This window comes from Falco naumanni, chromosome 6, assembly GCF_017639655.2.
Source record: "Falco naumanni isolate bFalNau1 chromosome 6, bFalNau1.pat, whole genome shotgun sequence".
NCBI classification, from domain to species: Eukaryota; Metazoa; Chordata; class Aves; order Falconiformes; family Falconidae; genus Falco; species Falco naumanni.
In genome coordinates, this window is record NC_054059.1 from 76,833,181 (window position 1) to 76,861,074 (window position 27,894).

The 27,894-nt window shown below is 41.6% G+C and overlaps 1 protein-coding gene across 2 annotated transcripts; it reads right to left on the reverse strand.

Annotated features, from left to right (window-relative positions):
* On the reverse strand, nucleotides 1–26,285 carry TSNAX (translin associated factor X). Of its 2 annotated transcripts, XM_040598233.1 has the most exons (7): nucleotides 26,186–26,256; nucleotides 25,028–25,058; nucleotides 24,008–24,115; nucleotides 20,633–20,747; nucleotides 18,857–18,987; nucleotides 3,498–3,625; nucleotides 1–1,814 (listed from the first exon to the last, which is right to left on the reverse strand). In XM_040598233.1, exons 3-7 carry the CDS (start codon nucleotides 24,021–24,023, stop codon nucleotides 1,440–1,442), a joined length of 765 nt encoding a protein of 254 aa, XP_040454167.1. In that variant the 5' UTR covers nucleotides 24,024–24,115; nucleotides 25,028–25,058; nucleotides 26,186–26,256; the 3' UTR covers nucleotides 1–1,439. The 2 variants fall into 2 exon arrangements, with proteins under 2 accessions (XP_040454167.1, XP_040454166.1); XM_040598232.1 differs by lacking the exon at nucleotides 25,028–25,058 and having other exon boundaries at nucleotides 26,186–26,285.
* Nucleotides 26,286–27,894: the final 1,609 nt, after the last annotated feature.

The window sequence follows — 27,894 nt, forward strand, 5'->3', positions numbered from 1 at the left end:
TACTTTTCAGAATTTATTGTAAAAAACAGTATTAAACAATAGGAAAAAAAGCTGCTCCTTGTTCAACCCACCACATACTGCTTTATGTGGAAACAATGGAAAAATGTGACAGAAATGTATTTACCCATTCCTATCCATACATCTGATGATCCAAGATACTCAGGACATGCTCATGGGAAAAATATTGGCAGTATCACAGCATATGGAAGTGGAAATAAAAAACATGCAGTATTTTCAATTGCAGTTGGGAGGCCTGTTTCCTGGAGTCTAAAGATCATGTTGTTTTATCTGTTTTCCTTTAGCATAACGTACATTATCAAACTTTCATAACTTCAGACACCGGCAGAAAGCCCTGATTTTTTGCCAATAGTGACATACCCACCTCAAAGATAAATGTGGAAGTCAGAATGTCTGCCTTATTTCTGTTTGCAATTTCCTTTCCATAGAAACATGCACATTATATAGTTCCTGCTAACAGATATTTAAAGCTTGGGTAGCCCTTTTTCACTCAAACCAGTTCAACTACACTGGAGGTCCTCAGGGCAGCACAAACAATGGAGAACAGACTTCCAACACCACACCGTAGTTGTTTTGGCCAAAACCTGATTGTCCTAACACCAAATTATTCACGTTAAACACACTTGGCAGGTCTTCTGCTTTTGTCTACAAACAGAAAGATGTCAGATTCTGCATTAAACTGCATTACAAAAAATGTAAACCAATACATTCCACTTTAACGTGTGTGTGCATTTTCTAGCTCACGTCAAAACTGTCAAGTACCAGTGTTAACTTGAACAGAGCTCAATTTAAACAGAGCCCCAAAATAATGAATGCACAGTAGTAACTGCCTGGTGCAATCAGCTTCACTGTCAATTGGTGAAAAGTTGACTTAGCTTCAGTTCTACGCTCAAAAGCATAATCAGAGAAAACATGGCACCTTTGAGACCTCAGTTTCAAGTCAAGGGATGAACTTACACATAACATTGTTTTATGTATAACATGACTATAGAACCCAAATACTCAGAAACAAGTCAGCAGAAACCTATGATAATGCTAAATAACGGTCCTAACCACTTTTTTTCCCACTGCTAGGCTCGCTGAAAAGTGGTAACCGCAACCGTAACAGTTTCAGGTGACTCACACAACAGACAGTCACTGGTGTAGAGCGCAGTGTAAATTTTGGTTGTTCTGAAAGAAGACACATTACAGGAGCAATACAGGAGATTCCATACCAAGAGGACAAAGTCAAACATTTGTTCTCTTGCACATCATAAAAAGTATTTTTGGTTACAAATTTCCACTGCAAACCATCTTCTCATAGATAAAACTAAAAATGTCTCTACCTAAAAAGCTTTGAGAAGAGTCAAAACTCCACAAACCATAACAAAAAAGCTTTCTCGAAGTCCTCTTCACTTCTGAGTTGGAACAGTCTCCTTATTTTAAGAAAGACCCTCCTCTTGGTCAATCAACTCCGTTTTGGTGGAGAACACATCAGCCAGCATGTGCTTTGGGATTTCAGATCCCCGTACTTTTAACGTGTAGCAGGCATTCTCCACTTTTGCCAGACTCTGTTTCAAGGTATACAACTTCTTAGATACTTCATAAGGTCCAGTGTTGCCAATGAAAGTAAAACCATCATAAATCTGACGTAAGAACTGGCTCAGTTCAAAAGGCGTGTCTATGTCACCGTTTCCAACACTGCTGATGCACAGCCGCATCAGCTCTCCAGTTAGGTCTGCCACTCCCAGCAGGTAATCTACAGGTGTTACCTTCAGGCTCCAAACATGAGGCTGTTTATCATGGGAATTGGAGGTCTGAGAACAGAACAGAACAAAGTCCAGTACAGGGAACTATGAAAAAGCAGTCTATAATGGTTCAAATACACACTAACTTATCTAATATAACTGGTAATTGGAAACATTCTGGAAAATTACATTGCATGGCACTTCCACAGTCTGTTTTCAGGAGTACTAACCTCCTTCCAGCATACTGGAAGGTACAAAAGCATCATTTCTACTGGAGATGTGATTTCCATTCTAGCAAGCATGATAAACTTACCTTGCCTCTAACATCTCTATTTACAAACAGAATTATCACACCTTTGTATCAACATTTATTTGCAGTTACTTTGGGGTTTTTTTTGGCTGAAGGATTGCAGCCTAATAGATTTGAATTTTCCCTAAATGGTCTGTCCAAAGCTACCAAAGCAATGAAGAATCAAAGAGTCTGCATTGTGAAAACAAATGATGCAATTTTGTAATAGTATCCTGACTTTCAAAATCCATTTTCTACAAGACGCTGATGGGTATAGCTCTCTCAGATCCATTTTATATCAGCTGAACTTATTAAAACAGTAACAACATACTTCATGAAGAAAACTCACCACAAAGTTACAAGTTTGCTCCTGTATCCAAGTACTTTTTATTGCCAAAATATGGGTAATATGGGAGACAACGCAGGTTTCTTTCTGTTCCCTTGTTCCCATAACATACTATCCACCCGAATTCACAAATCTGGTCAGAGGCATGTATGCAGGGGTTAACAACTTCACCATTTATAAAACAAGTGTGCCACAATGGGTTTGCCTTCAGTAGGAAGAAATTAACTTAAGCTACAAACTTGGCTTCTTTGCAAATAGTTTACCAAGAGAATGAAGAAAGAATAAGAAGTGCTTTACAGCAGAATCTCTTCAACAGAAGCAGACTTGGGAATTCACCTAAAGCAGTAGTGCTGTGCATTACTGTACACTGCACGTGCACTGCACATGCATTTCTGTACGTTCCTATAAAATCGCCTTTTGTCCCTCGTCAACAATCAAACTGTACCAGGTTTGCTGTGGTCGCTGGCAGCAGTATGTCCCTATGCAAAAAGTCCTATTTAGGGCAGGGTAGAAGTATGGGCAAGTCAAGAAACAGCAGCTATGGTATTAGAGCTAAGGTATGATGGGACACAAGCTTGTCCTCTGAGAGGAAGCATCAAGATCAACTCCAGGAAAATTACAAACGACCAAGCTCAGACATATGTAGCGCATTTTAACAGAAGCCAAATACAGTGTCTTTTGTGACTAGCTCAGTACCAGCAGTAAGATTTCATTCATGGAGTTCATCCTGCCCCGGATCCACTTGTCTCCCCCAACTTCTGCTACATCACTATACACCAGTAGGTCTTACAGGCAGTCCCTGCCACTAAATACCCCTCCTCTCATATGTTTTGCTGATACTTCACTATCCTGGATCTTTCCCCCTACGAGAAGGAGTTCAGTTTGCTCTGCATAAAAAGGATGTGAAATTTATAAACTTGTATCCCATGGATTTAGTTTACGACTTGTCAGAATAAAAAGCACGTTTTGAACAAGTGAGTGAAAGCCCATATGTGTACCTGACACCGTTCCACTAACTGGCCTTATTTAATCAGATGCCAAAAATGTGACTAAGACTACTCACTGCATTTCCACCCCAGAAAGATGTTTGTTACATGAGGAAAGAAAAACTCTTTACCTTGTTTGTTGTTTCTTCTCTGTCTTCTGCTGTAAATATTAGTTGTTTGTTGATCTCTTCAACACTAATCAAAGATCGTGTTTTGATAAAATACTGAAATGAGACGGCCTCAACATATTCTTGAAGTCCTGCAAAAACAGAATTAACTAATGATTCAAACTTTCCAGCAGCGATCTAGGCTCACATATATTTATTTTTTGAAATCTTTTAAGTGAGACTATTTTAAGTTTACTAGCAAAAAGTGAAAGCTAAAATAATCCAGAAATAACATTGAAAGATAATCCAACATAACATGCTTCTTAAGTATGAAAACCAGAACAAGAACACAGTAGATAAACATCTTCAAGTTTTCATTCCAACTGCATTTTTCATTATTCAGAACCTTCTGTAATTTCAGTGTAAAGCATCATGTTACTCTCAGAAACATACTGAACAGCAGCTCCCCATAATGCCCCTCCAGGGGTCTGTATTGGGACCAGTACTGGTTTAATATCTTCATCAGTAACACAGACAGTGGGATTGAGTGCACCCTCAGCAAGTTGGCTGATGACACCAAGCTGTGGTGTGGTTGACACGCCTGAGAGATGAAGTCCCATCCAAAGGGACCTGGACATGCTTAAGAAGTGGGCCTGAGCGAACCTCACAAAGTTCAACAAGTCCGAGTGCAAGGTCCTGCACCTGGGTCAGGGCAACCCCTGGTATCAATGCAGGCCGGGGGATGCAGGGATTGAGAGCAGCCCTGTGGAGAACTTGGGGGTGCTGGTGGATGCAAAACTGGATGTGAGCCAACAATGTGCACTCGCAACCCAGAGAGCCAACAGTATGCTGGGCTGCATCAAAAGAAGGGTGACCAGCAGGTCGAGGGAGGTCATTCTGCCCCTCTGCTTCATGCTGGTGAGACCCCACCTGGAGCACTGCATCCAGCCCTGGAGCCCTCAGCACAGGAAAGACATGGACCTGTTAGAGCAGGTCCAGAGGAGGGCCACAAAAATGATGAGGGATGGATCATCTCTCCTGTGAAGAAAGGCCAAGAGAGCTGGGGTTGTTCAGCCTGGAGAGGAGAAGGCTCCAGGGAGACCTTACTGCAGCCTTTCAGTACTTAAAGGGGGCCTATAAGAAAGATGGGGACAGACTTTTTAGTAGGGCCTGTTGCAATAGGACAAGGGGTAATGGTTTTAAACTAACAGAGGGCAGATTCAGACTAGACATAAGGAAGAAATTTTTTACAGTGAGTGTTGAAACACTGGAAAGGTTGCCCAGAGAGATGGTAGATGCCCCCATCCCTGGAAACATTCAAGATCAGGCTGGACAGGGCTCTGAGCAACTTGATCTAGTCAAAAACGTCCCTGCTCATTGCAGGGGGGGCTCAACCAGATGACCTTTAAAGGTCCCTTCCAACACAAACCACTCCATGATAATGGAGCTTTTAAAATACAGCATTCATATGGTGGAGAGTGCAGATTACTATTTCACAAGCTTACAAAGAAACAGGACACAGTGCAGAGAAAAAGACTGCAGATAAATCAAAAGCAAGGCAGCTCACCTACAAAAAAGAAGTTTCCTTTGTTTCACCTTACTAGCAACAGTAGATACTTGCTTAAAACTGAATTTCCCACCTCTCCGTTTTGCAGGAATTGGTGAACAGGCTCCTTAAAACATGCAGGTGAGGTGAAATTCACATTCAGGACAAAGCATCTGTTGTTACAAATCACGCCAAAAAAACCCAAAAAAACCAAAAAAAACACCAAACAAAAAACCCACAAGCAAAACAATAAAACAAAACCCAAAATCAAACACACAGGACTGTGATATCCAATAAGGGGAATATACTGGACAACAGCTTTGTCCAAAAGAACTTTCACTCTGAAAATGCAGGGGGACAAAAGGAGCTGGTGTGTTGGCAAGGAAATGAAAGATGGGATAACAAACGTAGCTTGTACCAATTTGTACACCATCTGTAGCCACCTGCCACAATCACCGCTCGCTACCTACTTAGCAGATGGTGATTTTCTGTATGTGTTATAGCCAAGGTGAGATCTAAAAAAGAGCTTGAATGTTCAGACAGCAAATTCACAGGCTGTCAGTTTTTTCTTATGTGCAGAGCACATATTTGGGGAAAGCATGTGGGAAAAGTTCATAAGCAGAAAGCTGAAGTTGGCACTGTCGGTGGAAAAAAAGCAGAAACAAACCTGGAACAAACAGCCATGGCAGGACTAAGCTAAAAAAAGCCCTGAAGACAAACTCAATGCACGTGTATATCTGACCTATGGACAGAGAAAGCACCAAAGGAGGAAATCAAAAGAACAGACTGTAATATGACAGAGATGGCTCAGTAGAGACATTCTGAGCTTTTTTAAGGGGATGGCTTCACTTCATGAGAAACAAAGAGGTGCCATGGCTGTATCAGGCTGCAGGAGAGCCAGGATTAGACAATAGTTTTACTAGTCCATGAAGTGAGAAAATGTGGAGGTACCCAAGGGTACCAGAAATAGAATCTTAGTTCCATTAGAATAATTTTTAAATCCTCAACTGACTTCTACAGGGCCAGGACCTCAGCCTACGGAGATATGCAGAAGCAGCAAATTTAGACTTCATCTGGATCAAAGAAAAAGTCTAAATCAAAAAGATGACAACACATACGTGAATAACAGAAGAGGGTGGAAATACCTCCAAAAAACTAGAGGTAACCTCCAGGGAAAATTCAGTTGCAGAAGGCTTTCTACATACAGTCACAAAAGCGTGATAAGTGACCTGCATTTTTTTCCTTTTAAATATGTATTTGCAAGGTGAGCAGAGGCAATTCAAATGGCAATTTAGCCTGCACCTCTTGTGCTTCTGTACAGCAGCAGCGGGAAAAGCAGAATAAGCATCCAGCAACCAAAGCCACACTTAGCACTACTGTTCACAAGTCAGAACACAGACACAGAGCTGCAAGACCAATTAAATACAATAATTTAATCAACTGAATTCAGGTAAAGCATTCTGGGCACAAGCAATAGAAGAATACTAGATAAAAGCTACTCAGGATCTTCTAAGATAAATAACTTCAGAAGTTGCAGAGAGGTAGATTTCATCACCCATTCCCTTCCTGACTTACCCTGTGATGTAACAGCCAGTAATTCATTACGAAATTTTGGCTTTTTCTGTGGACAAGCTGTACACTACCAGATACAGCTGCACTCACACAACATCTGTGAGAATCTACTATCTGTGGAGAAGACTATCGCATATGAAGAATCAACCTGGCATTTTCCCAAGTTCTCAGAGAGATCAAATCGGCTCTCAAACTTTTTAGTAAACAGCTTTCTCGATCAATCATAACTTCCAGTTTCAGCTCACTCCACTATTCCACACACATTTTGTCCTTTTCCAGGAGAAGTGTTTGGCTCTTCCATTCATTTATTTTTATGTATTTTTTTATATAGGCATATGTGTATATATATGTATGTATAAGCACACAGTTTTTGCTTCCTCCCACCATCCCACCCTAGCTGACATGTTCCACTCTTCTTGCTCCTTCTGTTTAACACCATCATGTGAGTGTTGTGCACACAGTCTGGTTTGTCATTTACTGTCATCTTTTCACAATTAGGGATCTCCCACTATTTACTACAAAACCTCATTTAAAGTTGTCACCATTACAAATAGACTGGTAACAAATCCTGGTAACAACTACTTTGCAAAGAACATTCATATTTGACTTTTTTTTTTTTCTTTTTAAAGTCCTTCTTGCAGAAGTAGCTACAACATGACACTTCAATGACCCAAGACCTTGAAATAAGGTGTTTCCAGGTGCAGGTATAAGGATGTTTAAACATGTTATATTTTAGCTTAATGGTAGGACATCCGCTATTTTCAGCAAATAATCCCCAAGGTGAAAAACCCCATCCCATTTCACTACACCATCCAACAATACCTTTCCCCTTATGCTTTTGTTTTGGATTTATTCCAAAATTGGCTTATTTACTTATTGAGCTGCCAGTAATGGAATAGTTTGTAAGACTGCCTTTTATGTAATTTTTTTTTCTAGTACATGGACCAAAAATCCCAATTAAAAGCACTGTATTATTTCTACTACCACTTCTTATAATTACAGAAGGTAACAAAATGATTAAGTATTTTGATACTTTAATACATCTATTCTATATAAATAGCTGACACTAGTGACAAGTTACAGTAACTCAGTGTAAGAGCTTCACTCTGTATTTTAAAAACTTATTTTCTACAAAAGAAGTAGAAAGTTACACTGAGATATCTTCTGAGAATGAAAGGAGATTTTGTGCCTAAAAGTTTGTGCACTTTTTTTTGCCAGCTGTATCAGTTGATATTTAAGACACTTCTCCTCATCTACATATGCAAGCTCCAAGAAAGAACTGTTAAGTAATTTCTCTAAGAAACTCAGCAAGAAATCAGCTTTCTTCAAAAAAAAAGTTATTGGAGTACTCAAAGGGTCAAATGAGTGCATAAGGGGTAGGAAAAGATGGTTCTATTAAAAAAAAAAATAAATCAAAGAATAGATATACTTTAATTGCAGGAGTCAGGTTAGGGTAAACAGAATCTAATTCCACCCAAGATGTACCTGCATGCATGCATGCATGGAAGTTTTAATCCAGAACAACAGGTCAAACAAGAGGTCAAAGTTTCCTCCTAAAATTTTTACTTCATTTCCTCCTTTAAGTATCTTTTCAACAGTTTAAAAACGGGTTAAAAAGGATTTCATGCCTCTCAGTTCTCAAGGTTAACAATGTCAATGTTACCTGCCATATTCCTGAATAAGCTGCTTCTTTTCCTATTTCTTCTCAAACTCCTGTTCTTTCTATCCCTTTGTCCTCTTTCCTTCCTCTTTCTCTGCATCTTTTTGCTCACAGAGCAGCCTATGCTGATGGTTAGGACACAAGCAGATGACAGCCTGTGTTCTCTTACCCAGCTCCTCCCCTAAACCATGCAGCAGGAATCACACACCAACAGCAGCCACTAGGAAGATGGGAGGAAAATATACACAGCAAGTTTCCTCCAGATCACTATATGAAGGGTGGGGCACATTAGTTGCAGGGCAAGTCATGTGAAACTAACCACTTGCAAATTCATTACAAAATCAAAACAACGCAGCCACAGCTCTATCTTATCATCATGTTCAGGCTGGCAAGTCACATTCTCATTAAGAACAAACCCCAAAACCAACAAACAAACAAAAACCCACACCAAAACCCACAGAACCCCCCACAACCCAGAAAAAAAAAAGAAGTCATATTTCTGTGAAAATCCCAAATAGAGAAAAACCAAAGTTAAACTAGACAGCCCTTATTACTAAGCTCTGCAAAATATGGGAAGGATGGTAGACTTAACACATTTCTACAAGTGTATTGATCAGCGAAGGGGAGAACTGGTGAAGTAAGCAAATAATTAACTGGGTACGTCAACTGAAACAAGTACAAGCAATAAATTGAAAAGTATTAATACACAAATTAAATAATTTTGCTTCAGAGTCAGGATCCTATTAAGATGAAATTGACAATTCACAACTTGGCCTTTCCCATTTAAGTTGTCTACAGACTTGGCAATGCTTCCTTAGATTCACAGGTCTCTTCCCAGGCACAAGTTATAAAAACTTAAGTAATTAAACTAAAACTGAGGCTGTGAAACAATCCAACTGCTTTGTTGATTGTGAGTGTGAAGTCAAAGGTTAATTTTTTAATAGCAGACTGAAAGAGCATGAAGCCAGCTAGCCTCAGAGGCAGGCATGCTCTGGACATCCTGTTGTGAAAATGGCTTAAAAGAATAATTCCACACAGGGATTAATTTTATAAAATGGGACTAACAAATACAAATGAAAGCACTAGAACAAACGCCCATAAAAGCTTACAAATGAAAAAAGAGATAATTCTATTCACTAATACGTCAAAAGAATTTTTAAGGGAACTGGGGAGACAAACAACACAGGTAAGTCCACATCCACATGAATAAACTGCTTCATTTTATCAATCCAGTTTTGAAATTAATTTAGGAGTCAGTATGAAGCCAGATATGAATACCTGTCAGAAAAACGTATTTTAAATAACCTTTAACTGATTACTAAAGGAATATAAATAAGAATGTACATTACATCTAACAGTGATTTGTCTAAACTGGTTTATTATATCAATAATTGAACTGATGCAAACTTCTCATATTAAGCCCTGAATGTTTTGGTGATTAGTCAACTGCTACTTGACATATCTGTGCTCATCTTCCCTTCTAGCTGCAAGTGTTGAAGTGATGCATTTCAGAGACTGAAGTGTTAATATTGTTTGCACTTTGTTTAACGTTGAATGTACATCCACTTTATGAAAAAGGTAATCCCAAAATTAGTCTGTTTTCCCATTAACTGCAGATAATACAGGTGCCTGTGAGAGTTAAATTATTTCCCCAAACAGGCACAAAGCCCCTGCACAAAACTGCAAAGAGTATTCTAATCTCTCATTGCAGAGAACAGTTTAATCAAGCCTTTTTGTTATTGTTACTAGAAACACATATATACATATGACAAACACTAGGTTTTTTGCAGATGACTCATAGCGGATGAGAAATTCGTAAGCTTTCATTTTGCTTCTACTTGAAGACCCGAGGGATATAATTTTGTAACAAAGTTTTTTGTTCTGAAGGGTTTGTTCTGGGGTTTCTTGTTTATTTCTCCCAAAAAAAGCAGCAGTTCTGAAGAGCAGTCACTGTACTACATGAGTAAAAAACAAACAAAAAACCCAAAGTTATTCTTGTGACAAGTAGTCTTCCTGATCGCTTTGACTACCTCCAACTGCCTTGATAATTGATACAGTTTTAAAAGTCATTCAGTTAGATGGCAAATTTTACACTACTACAGCCTTCAGGCTTTGTGTTCAAGCCACCAAAGAAAGGAAGCTCTGACTCAGCCAGGATGTTAAATGATCAAAGGAGGAAGAGCACCTAACAAAACACAGCTTCTTCAGTTCAAACCCCAGTGAAAGTTCTCCTCAAGACAATGTCATTTCCATGCAACAGCCCCAACTCACTAGCATGTCAGAAGAACCAGTGGTGGCCATTTATCTTCATAAATATGGATCTGGTGAGATAGTAAAAAAGGTACATCACCACTCACCAACTTTCTCACCACGTGACTGCAAAACAAAAACCTAATCATGATGTGTTATACTAGTTGTTTCCTGGAATGGAGTTCCTCTATGACACAATCCTGTGTGATTTTAAACAAACAAACAAAAACAGTTCCTAGATTTTTCTTGGTCTTCTCTCATGTTCCACCTGCACTTGAGTCCTGTAAAGGCTGGAGAGTTCTGGTCTGTGAATAACTGAATGTTAACAGCTGCAGAGTTGAAAAAAAATTCCTGAGCTAGAGCACAAGGTCTCCTCCATTTGCTAGCTATGAAACTGAATTAAAAGACAAACAACGTCACTAGTTTCAGACTGTCTAGTACAGTTAGATCTTAAGTTAGAACTAGGAAAGGACAACCTTTCTTTGGCCTGACCCACAGTAGCATCTTTAAAAGACTGTATATAGCTTTTCTTACGGACTTAATACTGCCCTGAACAGCTCCTGCTGAATTTACAGCCGACATTGAACTCAATGGCTCATTCAGGGATTAGCTGACATACTGCATGCCCTCTGTGATTACAACTGAATTCACATTCATGTTCCCAGTTTAAGTTTTTGTGTATGGACATAAAAACCCTGCAGCAGAAAGTAAAACATGAGAGGTTTTGCAGTTGCTGATTTTTCATTTTCCCTGGAAGAACCTAGAAAAAAGCCCTGAACCCTGAAAGCGAAGGGTAGTAAAATGCAGTCAGCTGAATATCAAGTTCCAAATAATCAACTTGCAGAGTGAAGAAAATCGGTTTGACTAAGTTTGTTGGCTCACTTGGTGATGTGAGAACATAAACAGAGAAAGTAACAAAACAGAGAAACAAATGAACAAAATTAGATCTGATAAATACTGGTTTATTCACTACAAATTCTGTTAATTTTCCAGTATAATCAGGAAACTTTGTTTCCATTTCTGGCATTTTACCTCTCACCCACTACAGCAGAGAGATTAATTCTTCAGTTACATCCTGTTCCTGTGTTATTACAGTTTCCCACCATCTTGCAGAAACCTGACCGCTTCCTTCATGGATAGCTTTCCTTTCAAGTTTTAGGTGTATTCAAGTACATGTCTCACCCAGGAAAAGACAATTCATGATACCTTCCTCATTCTGTAAAAAGCTCTTCCTTTGTATTGCCAACCTATGATTAAATATGCCACCTATTTTTATTAGGTTTTAAACTTTCTTAAGAAAAAAAAAAAAAAGTCCTACTTCTACTGTTCCTAACAAGCAGAATAGTTAAAAAAGTCCTGCTTCTACTATTCCTAATAAGCAGAATAGTTCTTCACCTTGGTATTATTTCAGAAATACACAGATGTCTACAAATACAAAGGTAGCTAGCACAGCTCAAGTATGAGATGTTCTTTACATAACAAGCAGAATAAGTTAAGAACAAAAAACCAGCTAACACAGAAATCATTACATGGATAGTTCCTTTAGTTTGTGTTCTAATCCAAATCCTTCATACAATACCAAAAAAATCCCTAATATTACTTAAATAACCAGTAATCTAAATCCACCTGCTTGGACAGACCTCACTCATCTCCACAGCATTTCTTACAGCATCATGCTTGGTGGTCCTACATACTGCAGTTAAAAAATGGTATTCTAATACAATTAAAGTATTTCCTTTTCATCCATGCAGACTTAACTGGCTTTGCCCAATCCAGCAATCCAGTTTGTTGCAGTATGATTACACACCTGAAGTGACTCTAAATGGCAGGAGACAGAAATAAGCTCCATTATATCATTCTCTCAGAACACAAATAGAGCCTGCACAAGATAAATTATGTGTTAGACTGCGTCAATGCTGAACTTTTACATAGAATTTCCCACATCATCTGCGGCAGAAGCAGTCACAGAGCAATAGTTTTGACAAGGTGCTGACATTTTACAGCCTCGTCATCTAATCCTATTGAGAGCAAGTGCAGACATGATAAAGAGCTAATGAGCTTCTCTGTGCACACTACAGCACTCACCACTGCTGCTCGCACAGGCACACAGCAAACAGAAAGGTCAGCCAACAACGCTCTGGTTGCACCTCCTATCATCACTCTATACCGCACTACTGAAGAAGCCCCAGAATAATTATGGGCTTCTCACTCCGTATTTTGTCTTAGGTACAGTTATCAGCTGTGAAGATAATATCACACCTATATTTACTCCTAGCAGAATCTAATGACCTCATTGTAAAAACACCAACATGTAGTTAAAACTATCACTCGAAGAGGATTTTCAGCCAAGCTGCCCTACAGAAAATAGTTTAAGAGCTCAAAAGCCTTAGAATTCTCTCACACACCCTTATGGTTAAGGGACAAAAAAACTGAGTAAATCTTTGAAGAGCTAGAGATTGCACTTAACAAAATCATGCTTAAAAGGTACTCTATTCAATCCCACACAACGCCAACCTATGAAGCAAGACTCAGTTTCCCTCTGCATTGCACAGGTTTTGCATTTATACGGAGCAGATTTATAACATGCTTAGAATTACATAAATGCTAAGAGAATCATAGAACTGCTTAGGCTGGAAAAGACCTCTGAGATCAAGTCCAACCGACAACCTAGCATGTCAACTCCACCAATAAACCATGTCCTTAAGTGCCACGCATCTTCTAAATACCTCCAGGGATGTCGATTCCACCACCTTCCCTGACTGGCAGACTGTTCCAATGCTTCACCACCCTTTCAGCGAAGGAATTTTTCTTAATATCAAATCTAAACCTCCTGGCACAACTTGAGGTCATTTCCTCTTGTCCTATCACTTGTTACTTAAAGGAAGAGACAGACTGGCACCTCACAACAACCTCCTGTCAGGTGGCTGCGGAGAGCGATCAGGTCTCCCCTGAGCCCCCTCCTCTCCAGGCCAACCCCCCCAGGTCCCTCAGCCGCTCCTCATCAGCCCTGTGCCCCAGCCCCTGCCCCAGCCCCCTGCCCGGCTCTGGACACGCTCCAGCCCCTCCACGTCCCCCTGCAGTGAGGGGCCCAAAGCTGAACACAGGGGTCCAGGGGCGGCCTCACCGGTGCCCAGCACAGGGGGACGGGCACTGCCCTGGTCCTGCTGGCCACGCTGTGTCTGCTACAAGCCAGGATGCTGTTGGCCACCTTGGCCACCTGGGCACACTGCTGGCTCCTGTTCAGATGCCCATCACCCAGCACCCCCAGGCCCTTTCCCACCAGGCAGCTTCCCAGACACCCTTCCCCAAGCCTGCAGTGTTGAGTGGGGTTGTTGTGACTCACGTGCACATGTTGCAGAGCACCCTCTTTCTTGTCTTTACGGCTCGTACAGGTCTTTCCTGTATACTATTGGTATCTTCCTTAGTATTTTAAATATATATGAATATAAATACCCAAACACATAAATATACACATATATAAAATCCCCAAAAATTTCTTCCCCTTCATAAATTCACACAATCTTTCTTCAGTCCTTTTTTGCACAGTCTCACAACAATTTTAAAGGAACAGTACACATTTCCTCACAGGATATATAAGGTATACACTGCAAAGTGGGCCAAAGGAGCAGGAATTCTATATTACAAATAGTAAAGCTTTAAAAATATCAACAAAGGAGAACATTCTAACATAACAAATGAAGAACTCTACATTAAAAAAAGACTTCATTATTTCAGTATCTCTTTGTTTGCTTGTTTAATCATCCCCTGGGACAATCTGTACTGTTAAGAAACGTGTAGAAAACAGTCATCAGTTTTTGTTGTTGTTCAATTAGTGCTATACTCAGTGTTTGAGCTCATGCAAGTGTCCTTTGGGGAAACGTCCTGCGTGCCATTAGCACTATTCTTAATGAGGGAAAGCATGAAACTCCTTTAGTGCTCTGCCAGAATTGTTTTATCTTCAAGTCAAAAGAACAACTGCTTGGAGTAACCCCAAAAAAAGCATTTAACAATTACAAGTGGCAAACAATATTCCCAAGCATTATAGTCATAGCACTCTTCTATTAATAGGCTAACAGTTATACTGAATAAAATATGTATTAGGCAGCTTTATTATGCAGACAGTCATGACTCTCCAGCTAAGGCTGCTACGCTGGTTTCCATTATGAGCCCAGTTTTGATCCATTTTACTCTTTCTGCGAGAGGTAGGGTGGGGAACAGGAGGATGTTTCATGTTTGGTTTCAAGACAAAGGAGAATATTTTTAGGAAGTTTGAGGTTAATTGGACATGCTGCTTTTGAGATATGGGACATAGGCGTTTCTTTATCCCTTTTTTTAGAAAAAAGCAGTTTAATGGCAATGTTTTTGTTCATAAAAAGCTTTTTAACTAGTTCTCCAGATTTTCTTTAGAATACAGAATCGGAATTGAAAACTAGGTGAAAGGAAGGTCAATACTTACAGCTCTAAGAAATATATATAGACAGAAGATCTAACACTTCTCCTAGCTACATTTATTTTCAAAAATGCATGCAAGCTTTTTCCACTGTGAAAAAAGCAAAGCAACAGTTAAACACTAAAAAACAAAACTTAAAGCAACACTTTTAATTCTTATCACAGTGCAGGGCAGAGGGAATAAAGCATTCCCCCTCACAGCTGCTGTTCGTCTAACTGTCCCCTCATTCTTCATGTTTCTAGGTTTTCTATCTCAGCTTCATAATCCTGACATCAAGCATCTTCACGTCTCTCACACCTCCTTGATCCTAGCTTCAGCATGATCAAGAGTCTACAAGTCTTTACACCTGCATATTCCTTTTGTTGCCACCCCCATACCTAACTGGAGAGCAGAGGCTTTAATGAACAAGGTAAGAGTGAAGCTCTGGTTAAAGGTTTGCATTTCATACTTGACAAGTTCATTTAAACCATGCCTAAAAGCATTCCCTTGTCTTCTCAGTGACACACACGTATATTCTAACACATGCCCTTACAAAACACACACAATGAACCCCAGCTGGCACTGAGTTCCGTCACAGGGGAGCATCGTATAGAAGAGCTGAATTTAAGTAGACACTGCGGATGACCTACAGAAATGGAATGAAGGCAACTTATTTCAGCTGGATTTAATATACAGTCTTCTTAACGAGATAAGAACTACCTAATGACTGCAACAATGGGGAGATCTCAGGGCCAGGCAGTATTATACAACTGATGAGATTCCATAGACTTGCCACTTACTCATGTCACTTGAAGAGAGGAAAAAGGTAGAAGTACAGCCATTCCCAGTTCAAACTCCAGAAATGCAATGGTGACTGCATACTTCTCTCTTTCAGTTCTATCCACAAACCCGCGAAGTTCAGACATTTGTTTGAAAGACTGCACACCTGATTGCTGGAAAGGCAGACAGCAGAGTCTACTTCTCCACCCTCTTATTATTTAGTGTACTAATATCTCTTTGCCGTCCTTTCTTTTTACCTGGAGAGGTCAGAAAGATTCATTCTCTTAAGTTATCTTAAGACTGTGGTAAGAAAATTCTTTAATTCTATGACAATCTCACTCCAAGTCCCATGCAAGTGTTAGGGATGTGCTGTTGTGGTGTATGTAACTGCATGCAGTTCTGGACCCCACAGTTTTAAAAGGATGTGAAAGTCCTTGAATGTGTCCAGAGGAGGGCAACAAAGCTGGGGAAAGGGCTGGAAAGAATGTCCTGTGAGGAGCAGCTAGCTTGGGTTTGTCTTGTTTGCAAAGGAGGAGACTGAGGGGCAGCCTCATTGCTCTCTACAGCTTCCTGAGGAGAAGTGGAGAGGGAGGTGCTGAGCTCTTCTCCCTGGTACCCAATGATAGGACGCATGGGAATAGTTCAAAGCTGCATCAGAGGTGGTTTAGACTGTACATTAGGAAGCATGCATTTCTTTACCAAGAAGCTGATCAAACACTGGAACAAGCTCCCTAGAGAGGAGGTCGATGCCCCAAGCCTATCTGCATTTAAGAGGCATTTGGACAATGCCCTTAACACACTTCAACTTTTGGTCAGCCCTGAAGTGGTTAGGCAGATGACTGGTAAGGACTACATGATTGTTGTAGGTCCCTTCCATCTGAAATAGCCTATTCTATTCCGAAAACTTTGCAGCTGTGGATGCACTGAGTCATCATACGCATGCAGCAGGCCTACAAACTTGCTCTACTAGAGGTCTATAGTAATTCAGGACAAATACATCTTAGTCGCTTTAAGAAGGTGAGATTTAAACCACTGGGGAAAAGTTTTAGAAATTCTGAATTGTTTCTGACAGCATATTTTCAGTCGTTTTCTGAAGAGTTTATTCAGGTCTCTTTTGATATTAACAGGTATCTTTATGCAAATCAGAAATCAATTATACAGGAGAACCAGTGTAGTTGACTATGTATGAGTATTTACCAAATACATAAAGAAAATCTGAACCAAATATTTTTCCTTTATGTCTTTGTTTTCAGGTTGCTACGGCTAGCTTAAGTTTACAAATCTTTCATACAAAAAACAAACATCTAACTTTCCAAATCTGATTAAAAACCAAAACCAGTATTTTTTTTTACTCAGGAGAGAATCTGGAAGTAGAAACCTAGCATCAGGTTTGCTCGCTTGCTTTGTACGACACAGGTACACACAGAAGTTATCACACAGTAGGTTTCCATCTCTCTGCTAGGTAGGCATGCTCTTACATCCGAGCTGAATGCAAGCTAATCCCAGGCAAGCTACCCCTCAGTAAAAACAGAGAGAGGTATGCCTCTTTGAATTTACCCACACAGCGCCACATGCTCAGAAAATAAGAGACAATTCAGGTGAAGCAGCTAATGCTGGGTAACTGGTTACACCATAACAAGTTTGCTCACATGGCAAGGCTGATAGTTCCTATCATGAGGTCTCACAAAGATTCAAGAGGTAGAAGACCTCAGATGCTGCTGTTTTATAGACAGCATTATATGACTCTCATGGGACTACAAACTTCAGGGGTTATTCAGATAAGGTTTCCAAGTCTCAATGAAGCTTTCAAAAATATTCATGAAACTGAATGCAAGCATTTTCAGCTTTTATAAGCAGCGCTTCAAATAAAAACCAAACCACATTTTCAGCATGTCAGGATACTTGGACTAACTTTATTCACAGTTTTGAGGTCATCTGCAGTGTTAAGAGTTTTGAATTATCTTTCTTTTCATTGCCTCATTACAGTACAAAGCTATAGACAGCAGCAAGACACACACAGATGAAGTGGCTCTTTAAGAATAACTACTTAAATTTAATTTGAACAATGCAATGCACCGCAGGTAAGGACTGTGAAATTGCATTAGAGCCACTGAAGACTAGCATGGCAAGCTCCTCCTGTTTCAGAAGTGCCAAACTGAGCTTTCACTTATGAGCTGTCTCGCTCTTAAACTTAAGTTTGTGCCAGACAATTGTACAAGTTAATCTGTGAGCTGTTTGCCCTGTAAATTACACAGATGTATTTGCTGCTGGTTTATAAAATCAAACCTACAGACATTTTTAAACAATTAAATCATTCAGGGAAAATCTTCAGCTCTCCTCAGCTGAAGAAATCTTGCCTGAACATGGAAAGATACACAGGACTCCAGTATGTTTAAACCGGAACACGAGACACTTCTATGCCATGTCCAAGATGTCAAAGAAGCAGTGACCTATTTTCCTATTTTAAACAAGGCATAACAATTTTAGGTAAGATTCAGATTGTCAGCAACAATTCAGCAAAGAAATATGATTTGACAGCAAAAATCATGAAAACACTGGGACTTAGTATCTGAAGGATGTTAGTAAAGACTGCTATTTACAGAGAGGAGCAGAAAAAGATGCAACTGAAACATATAAACTTTGCTTTAATGCTTGTAACAGAGGCAAAAGCACATTCTGAGTCTTCAGAAGAAAGAAAATGCTAATCTAAGGATTTTAATTCATAAACTTTGTCAACTCCAGATGGGGTCGTTTCACAAGATAAGTTGCTCCTGCTGTCCTCCTAGAAATTACAACCCTTCAGGTGGAGTAAATGAGTGTGTTGCACATACTCCTCTCTGTCACACATCATCCAGTACATCTGTTAGAACTACTCCCAACTTCAGTTTAGGTCAAGGTGCAAATCTTTCCATTTGCAGTCTCCCATTTAATTCGTCACTTAACTGCAAGGTAAGATGACTGTAGGGCAATAGTCTCTCTAATATGAGAGCTAACTTTGCTAACAACAAAGATTAATCAGAGTCCTGATTTAAACCATAGAAATGTGACAAATTCAGACCTGTGGCATGAAGAGGAACCACTGCTGCATAAAGAGAAACTGAGCTTAGTGCAAAATTGCATACTTCCCCTATTTCAAAATAATTTACCTGGAGATATAGCTCTGTGGAACTGATACATGTCTTCTCCAATCAGTTCTTGTGCAACCTGCTTAATCTTCCGTCGGACAGCATCGAGCTTGACTTCAGACTCGTTTAGTATTTCTTCCCCATTGGGAGCACTGCAATCATAGAACAGCTTTCAGAATGTGAACAAACAGTTAAAAAATATTACACATTTTCTTTACTAACCCATACATTTTCAATGGCTTTAGGAAAAAGCAAAGCCAGTATTGGAAAGAGAAACAGTTTAACTTTCATTGATACTTACTGCAGATTCTTAAATTCTGTAGGTTATGAAAATAATCAACCAGCCAAACACAGTTCTGGTAGATGATGTTTATTCCAGTCCAGAATTTTAACTATTGCTTAAATAAGAACAACGAGAAATACATGCAAAGGCTTCAAAAAACGATGCCAGAAAATCAGCAATATTTGCAGAAGTCCCTCAAGCTCTTAAAAAAAATAAATTAGTATTTTGCAATACATTACAGTATTGCAAAATACAATACAGGATCTACCTCTACATGTGATTACTTTTTTTTTTAGGAAGTAATTATGAACTATGCAATTCAGGAACAGGTGAAATATCTATTCACAAACATAGTATGTACTTGGCATTTAAAGTTTAGTTTATCTAATTTCCTTTAAACTTCCCCACCCTATAACCTATATGGTGTACTGGTTTACAGTCTATTTAAGGAACTACTGATAGACAGGTCCCAAGAAAACATTTAAAAGCACTAAAGTTTACTGAAATTAAAGCCACAATAATAGCAAAGAGCAAAGGAGAAGGAAATAAAAATACAGCATGGAAAGCTTCCACTCTCACAAAACCAGAAATGTCTTACAAAACAGGAATCTAAAAATCAGAGTAAAGGGAGTAAAGGAGTTTTTTGTTGTTGTTCTTTCCTCTACCAGTTCCCAGATACATAGCCCCTGCAGTGGGAGTAGCTATTTACAGTCAAGGCTGTAGCAGTTACTAGAATTATTACAATGCCTCCTCTTTGCAGAACAGGATCAAGTTAAAAAGAGGGCAACTTCATAATACCTATTTATAACTGTTACTATTATGGTAACTATAAATAGTCACTACTACAGCAGAAATGCATTGATAGGCAACAAAAAATAAATTAAATTAAAAATAGAAGGAACCGGGAGAGCTGTTACAGTTATAACACATTAAGAACAACGTCTGACACATATAGTAAATATTTTACGCAACAGGCTATGCAAAGCTTCAAATTTCTTTGTTATTCTTCTAGTTTGTCTGTGGCTTACAAAGATTGCTTGAAGGCTCATGAGAACACAAAACATGTAGAAGCTCAAAACTTCACACAAAAGCCTCTTAGACTGCAGTATGAGTTGACATAAATAGAACCCAGGTCACCTCCTCTTTGCATTGATGACCTAGGGCAGGGCTGCAAAAACCGAAATGGTGAAGTAACTGCAGAGGTAACGAATCTGAAGGAAGAGTGCATGCTCTTCTTGCCTAGCCTGCTGAAATCTGGAAAGCTCTCACCTGTCGTTACCTACTATGATGCTGTTTAATACATCAATAAAACCAACTGAGAAACCTGAACCAGCATCTTTTAATTCTCTAACTGGAGTGTGCATTCATTAGCTCACATCCACCCTAAAGATGTTCATGGGAAGTTAATTAAATTCCTCTCAACAGAACACTGCACCTATTAATCACAAATACAGAAAACACTGCAATGCAGCTTCTACGTTTCCATGAACACTTTCATGCTCAATGTGACTCACCTGGTAAACCTGTGGAGCAGAAATATTGTTCTTTTGCTTTCAATAGTTATATCACGACTGAGCTTCACAAGTCGTTCATATTTATCGTGCCTGGTGTCAAGCTCCAGCTGAAATGCTGCAGTCAATCAATATGGTTATCACATATACATAGTGTACAGGAAGAGCAGAGAGCCTGTGCTACAGTGACTGTTTATGGGCCCCAGCCCCACCAGTCTTTTCCCTGGGAATGTCTTTTCCCAAGGTGGGCAGTGCAGCTGCTCCTGCATGGGGCACAGCTGTGAAGGCCACCACCTCCTACCACCTGCCTGAGCTGCAAAATCAAAGATACTACTTTTGTTTAATAAGGCAGCATCAACCCTGATGATGCTTTAAGGCAGCCCAAACAACTTTAATGTAAAATACTTTTTTTAACTAGTAAAATGTGTTCTGCAATACTGCTGTTCAGGAAACTAGACTTAAAATTTCACCCAAATTCAGCAAGATAAATTAAAAAATAAACCCCGACAATCATTAGTAAATAAGATTTGCCAGTCTAAACCAAACCAACCAAACAAGGCATTTGGCTAAGGCGCATACACTGTTAAAAACGCACCATTTAGTAAAAAGAAGTTTCATTTCACATCCCAGCTAGACATGGCCAATAGTCAAGTATTCTAATATCCCTAAGAACTAGAAGTATTAAAGCAAAGTGAGATCAATTACTTAAAGTAAGATTTCTGTCTTACAGACATACATTCCTTCTGTCTAACTCCAATGAAGGCAGAGAAGAAAGGATATGTGTCTGGTTATCACAGTCAAACATTATGAATGTTTCACAGATACCATTAACATTTTATAGATGATTACTCCACTAAATAAACCATTAATAGATACCTATAAGAAATCTAACACACCTCCTGCGTAACTGAGTTAAAACATCTGTGTGAGAATGGGGACAATTAGCTGAGAGGATATATTTTTAAAGGGCCTGACAAGTGAATATCCTCTAAAAAAGTGTAGCAGTTTCCTGGCAAGCTAAGTTTAGATGAAGGTACAAAAATAACTGTACCTCTCATTGCCTTGATAAAAACTTGGTTCCTCTTACTTTGTTCTGTTCTCCCCAATCTTCTTCTGAAACTCTAAGATAAATTACAAATACTCCTACTAATCTTCTAAATCTTTCACATGTCTGATTGGTGTGTCTCTTCCAAATTCTGAGAGTCTAGTTCACCACTAAATTACCATCAAGAAGAAACTTACCCTCAGGTCATACCAACAGGAACGTGAGGGAAGGTGACCAGTACTTTCCTTCATAGGATGTCACATATGACATTTCCAATGTCCATTTACAAATTTCATCTACCAGGAAACTCACTATTCTGAAAATCTACGATATTAGCAATGTCCCCAGTCTCTTCTGGACAGTTGTGGCTTTTATGTTAGACTTTAAGCCTGTTAGGGACTACTAGGAAGTGTCATGTGACCTGAACTAAAACACCAACAAATACAGTAATCTTTAGCCTAATAGAATGCAAGAATACCTATTGTACTATTGCCTAAACTGCAAAGGATTAGAACTCAGGGGATTCTCCAGGCTCATGCATCAGGATCACAAAGCCATTTCCTCCACACATTCTGCTTTAATGTCTAATCCATCACTGAAAGCCAAGACTCAATACTCTATTGATCTTGGTGATGCAGAATCAGATCATTAAAAATGACACTTAACAAATCTTAGCCTTACAAACCAAGATGCTGTCCACTCTCTGTATCACTGAGCTGTCATATTTAAAAATGTATTAAGCAAAAGAAATGCTCCTTGGGTTTTGATTAATTATTATTATTAAAGAAGACAACTTCCCATTAGTTAAGAAATCTCTGGTGCCAACAGATAACTATGGCAATTCAAGTACTTTTTTTTCCCAAAGAGATTAAAAAGAGCAACATGTGTATAACCATTTAATGTCACACATCAGGTTGTTTAGATTTGGGCAACATACGTAGAAATAGTGCACCACTCTGGTCCATCTTGCGCAGCCTGCTCAATTATAAACCATCCGGAGCTCACCTTTGCTTAATACTTGCTCTGACATGGAGACAAAGACCACCAGCATCTCTGTGTGGGGCTTACGAGCACTAGTGCAATACAAAGAGTCCACCTTTGAAAAGCTGAATAAACTGAGTAATTTACATCTCTTCTGAAATTAACCAAACGCTGCTGACTGGATCTCATGGGAAAAGAGGGAAACAAGTGTTGTTTTGAATTTGAATTAATGGCAACCTTATAATAAACTGATATGCTTAACTGTGAAAAATTAAAGTTGAAAATACAGTTGCACTACTCAATTGAAGAGCAAGTGCACGTACTTTATTCATTATAAAAGTTCAGGGGTCAAAGTTAATCACCTGCCAAGCTGACTTCCACAGAAAAAAAGAAGTATCTGTTTTAAAGAAAGCAAGGAAATTACATGATACTGAAGTGACCATCTGTAACAGCCATCCAGCTCTTAATTCTTCATCCTCCTTAGCTTCATAAAAAAATATGTGGGACAGGGAAAATCTTACACCAAGAATTAATCTGTTTCCCGTATCACATCTCCCTTCTTTTGTCAAAACTGCTCATTTCTGAAGCTCAACTTAGCCTTGTCTAATGAGAAAGTTCAATTAGATTAACTGGAGTTTACATCTGGTTTTGTGCAAAATCCTGTAAAAATAATTTGGTTGGAGGGAAGTTTACACTTGCTTATTCAAAGAAACTGAAACATAAGCTAATTTTGAAAAGGCACTCAAACTAAAGTAAGTGTCTATATTAGTTAACTAAACTCTTATTTTTAAAGAGCATGGATAAACAGCTACCAACTGGCAAATCAATGCATCCAGATTTACATTGAAGTAACTTAGTGATCTATGCACCACAGCCAAGGTCAACAGCCAAGAGCCTTCTCAGTCTCCCAGAGGAAGCCATCTCTTCCTCTTGTCCCCACGGCTCAGATTTTGCATTACACCTGCAGATCTTAGTTTTCTGCCACCAAAGGGCCCAGTAACCTTTGCAGTTACCAGTAACTGTAACAGTTAACAGTAACCCAGTAACCTGGCTGAACACTTAAGCAGTTTGCTTAGTATCAGGTTCAGCACAAATGGGGTGGGGAGGGGGAACCACAGGTAGGATGAAAAAGGGAGCAAGTCAGAAGTCAGGTGGAGCTATATGAAATCCCACTCTCAGGACTTCACTGCACAAAAAGCAAAACACCAAGCTCTAAATGTATGATGGAGTCCAACTAGTTTCAAGTTTCTCCCCCAGAGAAAGCTGGTTTATTCCATCACTAAATACCAAAAAAATTCCTAAGAATTTCTATACCACATTATTATAATCTGGCTTTCCAAATGCTTACTTACATTTAAAAGACGTCATCAAAGCTGAAGATGAATTAACATTCTCTTTTTCCTCTCTTCTCTGACCATGTGGAAAATTGTCATGCTTTCGTTTTCTGAACCCACCCGATCCTATTCATAAAAAATACACACAAAAAAAAAAATATTTAAAAATGAAGTAATTTTGCCAGAGCATAAGCAGGATCAGAACACTGTCACCAGAGCATCCCTGACCGTAGCCATATTTTCAGGCTAGAATAAGGTAACTGGATGAACCTTATTACCAACTGACATCATCTTCACATTAGCATGCTACTTTTTCCACCACATTCCTAGTGAAAATTAGAAAAAAATCCTACCGCTTCTAATGGCTGTGTGTGGTAAGATCCCAAGTCTTTTTTTTTTGTGTGTGTGTGTGTGTGGTAAGGTCTTCATACTCTTTTATGTTTCCTTTCTGTAAGGGAATGGCTGCATGGAAATCCTTGCGTGAGCAAGGGCCTACAGGATTAGACCTTTTATTCCCCCCCCCCCCCTTTTTTTTTTTTAATTATTTTAAATATTCAGCTCAGCAGGAGTCATTAAAACTACGTTTTCCATTACTGTAATTATTTATGTCATGAGTCTTCAGAGTCTTCAGTAATCAGAAAAAGCAGCAAGGCATAACTTAAGTAGGCCACCATTGTCCAGGCATGCAGGTTTAGCTCCTGCAGTGCAGCATCTTGGGTCCTTACACTCTGCCCATTAACCAGTTTCTTCGTTTTCACCCCAATACAGCTGTTCCCTTCAACTGGCCTGATACGCCTCTTCCTTAGCCTTCCCTTTCAAACCCTCACCTCGCACTCATCTCTTTTGGACTGCCTTACTTTACCACTGACTTGTACCTTACACTGCTTCTTCCTTTTGTCCTTCCCTCATCTAGGACTGACCCACTGTGTCATTCATGTTTTAACCATTCCTCCCTCTCACTACCTCCTTTTTGTGACAGCTGTACACTTTGTGTTCCTAACAGAGGCCAAAATCTGGCAAACTTACATGCAAGCATACCTTTTTGAATATGTGGAGTTCTCTCAATTTCCTTAAAAGAAGAACAAAAGGAAGCTACTTAAAAGTTACAGACGAACGCTGGATTTTAAAATGTTTCCGTTTAATTGTTTATTATCCAAAACCAAAACCAGAAGTGGGCGTAGTTACTTTCTAAAAGAGGAAACTGAAAATCATTTTTTCCTTCTTTTCTGTTAGGACATGAGTTCAGGGCTTTGTTTTTCCTGTAGAAGTTGAAAACATTACAAACACAACCCCTGAAATAGTGCACAGAATTAAACTCCCTGCAGCATTCTTAAAGTTGGGAACATCATAATGACCTACAGGAAAAAACAGGCCCTCCTGAAGCGCGTGTGGTGGGGGGATGCGAGAAATAGAGAAGATGTTCCAGTGAATAACCAACTTGAGTATCAGAGAACCCCACCAGCTGCAGGAACTGTAACTTAGGCTTAAGTTTGAAAAATAAAGAGGCCAGCTTCCTTGCGGCAGAGCCGGATTTCTGGCTGAAGGGAGGCCCGCTCTGAAGGTAGGCCTCTGTGACTGCCCAGGCCAAACCAACACCCAGGCGAGCGCCATGGCACCACTACAACCGCTTCACAGACCTAACACACACCCCGCTTTTGGCTGTACCGGCCCGGCCGCCTCTTTACCACCGAGAATGAAGATTTCTAAAACTAGAACTGCAGACGTATCTGTAAAGCCCAAGTGACAGGACGATAACACCTGATGAAGCAGCCCCCCTCAGCTAAGGGCAGAGATCAGTGACAGCCGCAGGGCACCGCGGCCTCACGGGGGAGGCGCGCTCCCGCCCCCCCGCCGCCGCTTTCGCGGGCTCTGGCTCCTCACGCCTTCGCCTCCTGCCGGCTCCGGGGGCTGAACCGGCCCCCGTGGGCCCACACGGCCGTGGCCGGCTGCGGCTGGACCGCCCCTCGGCGGCGGCGGCGGCAGGAGGCGCATCGGCCGCCCGCCCCGAGAAGCGCCCGCCCATACCGCTGTGCACCAGGCGGCGGCGGGCAGCTCCGCGCCGTCAGGGCCGGGGTACGCGTCTGGCTCCTGCGGCGGCCGCAGCCGCGCCGCGCACCGGGGAGCCGCCGGCTCCCACCGCCGCCGGACCGGAGAGGGGAGGGAGGGGGGAACGGGGACACGCGCCGCCGCCGTCACCTTCCTTGCCGCTCATCCCGGTGCCACCGCCGAGCCAGGCCGCGTTCCCCGCGACGGCAACCCGCCTCCACCCCGCCCGCCGCCAGGGCCCCGCCGCACCGCCGCGGTAGGGCGCCTGCGCGGGTGCCTGACAGCAGGGCGCCGCACAGCCGGGGCGCCGGCCCGCCGCGGGAGGCGCGGTGCGGGGCTCGAGCGGCGCGGAGGGCGATGCCGGGCCTTACTGCCCGGGAGAGCGGGGTAGCGCCGCGGGCCGGGCCGGGCTCCGAGCAGGCGAGTGGCTGGGCAGCTAGCCTGCCGCCCCGCCGTGGGGCCTGCCGCGCCCGCGGCACGACGGGACATGTAGTGGTCGGACCGGGACTGGGTGGTGGAGCGGTGGCGTCCCGGTGGTACTTGCCCGTTGCCCTTGCGAACAGCCGGCGTGTGCCGCCAGCGCCCTGCCCGGCCAGTGGAGCGGAGGAGGAGCGGGGGGCGATCATCCTCCTGCGCTGGGCACCGGTGAGGCCGCCCCTGGACCCCTGTGTTCAGCTTTGGGCCCCTCACTGCAGGGGGACGTGGAGGGGCTGGAGCGTGTCCAGAGCCGGGCAGGGGGCTGGGGCAGGGGCTGGGGCACCAGCCTTGTGAGGGGCGGCTGAGGGACCTGGGGGGGTTGGCCTGGAGAGGAGGGGGCTCAGGGGGGACCTGATCGCTCTCCGCAGCCACCTGACAGGGGCCGTAGGCAGCGGGGGTCGGTCTCTTCTCCCGGATAACGAGCGACAGGACGAGAGGAAACGGCCTCACGTTGCGCCAGGGGAGGTTTAGGTTGGGTATTGGGAAAATTTCTTCCCGGGAAGGGTGGTGAAGCGTTGGGACAGGCTGCCCAGGGCGATGGTGCCGTCGCCATCCCTGGAGGTGTTTAGAGCCCGCGTGGACGCGGTGCTGAGGGCCGTGGGTTAGTGCTGGGCTTGGCAGGGCTGGGGTAGCAGCGGGACCTGATGAGCTCTAAAGGGCTTTTCCAAACGGAATGATTCTGTGATACTGTGACTTTCCACAGTCTGGGCCCACAGAAAGTGACTGTCATGTCACCTTCCCCTCACCCTCCTCCCTTCCCTCTCAGGCCCTCTACCCACTCTCTGCCTCCTTACAGCCTCTTCCTTCCCTGGCATATCAGGACCATGGTGCTTTCCTTCTACATGAGGTGAACAGGAGCACGTCAATGGCCCAGAGTAGCCACACCAAGGAACATGCTATTCCCCTTAGTGCCCAGTATGGAGAGGGCCCCACAGCACCCAGCTATAAGGTGTACCAGGTGAAGGAGGCCAGAGAGGATGCTAACTGACAGCAAGACAGGGCCTGGAAACTGGAGACGCTAACTGTATACCAAAAAGGTCTGATAGTGAAGCCACCTGATACTTGGAAAAGAAATCTGAGAAGCAGCTGATGTAGCTGCTTCCACAGGGGAGGCAGCAGCCACAGAGCCAGAGAATAGAGGTCCCTGGCCTGCAGGCAGAGAGAGAGGGGCTGTGGATTACTAATCTGACCTGGTTTGGGACTGTTACTTCCTGAACGCAGGTTATTTGCATCCTGTATTTTGTCAGGCCTGGTAAAAATTCCTCTGCTAGAGATGTAGTGTGAGTGTTCATAGGAGACATCACAGGATTGAGCACAAGGGAGATGGATGCACACTGTAAATGCATATCCCTCCACCCAGGGCACATGATGACACTTCAGTT

Coding starts and splice junctions, on each gene's coding strand:
- TSNAX (XM_040598232.1), bottom strand. Junction 18,988..20,632: donor CTGCTCCACAGGTTTACCAG/GTGAGTCACATT, acceptor CTATGATTGCAG/TGCTCCCAATGGGGAAGAAA. Junction 1,815..3,497: donor GAGAAGAAACAACAAACAAG/GTAAAGAGTTTT, acceptor TTCTGTTCTCAG/ACCTCCAATTCCCATGATAA.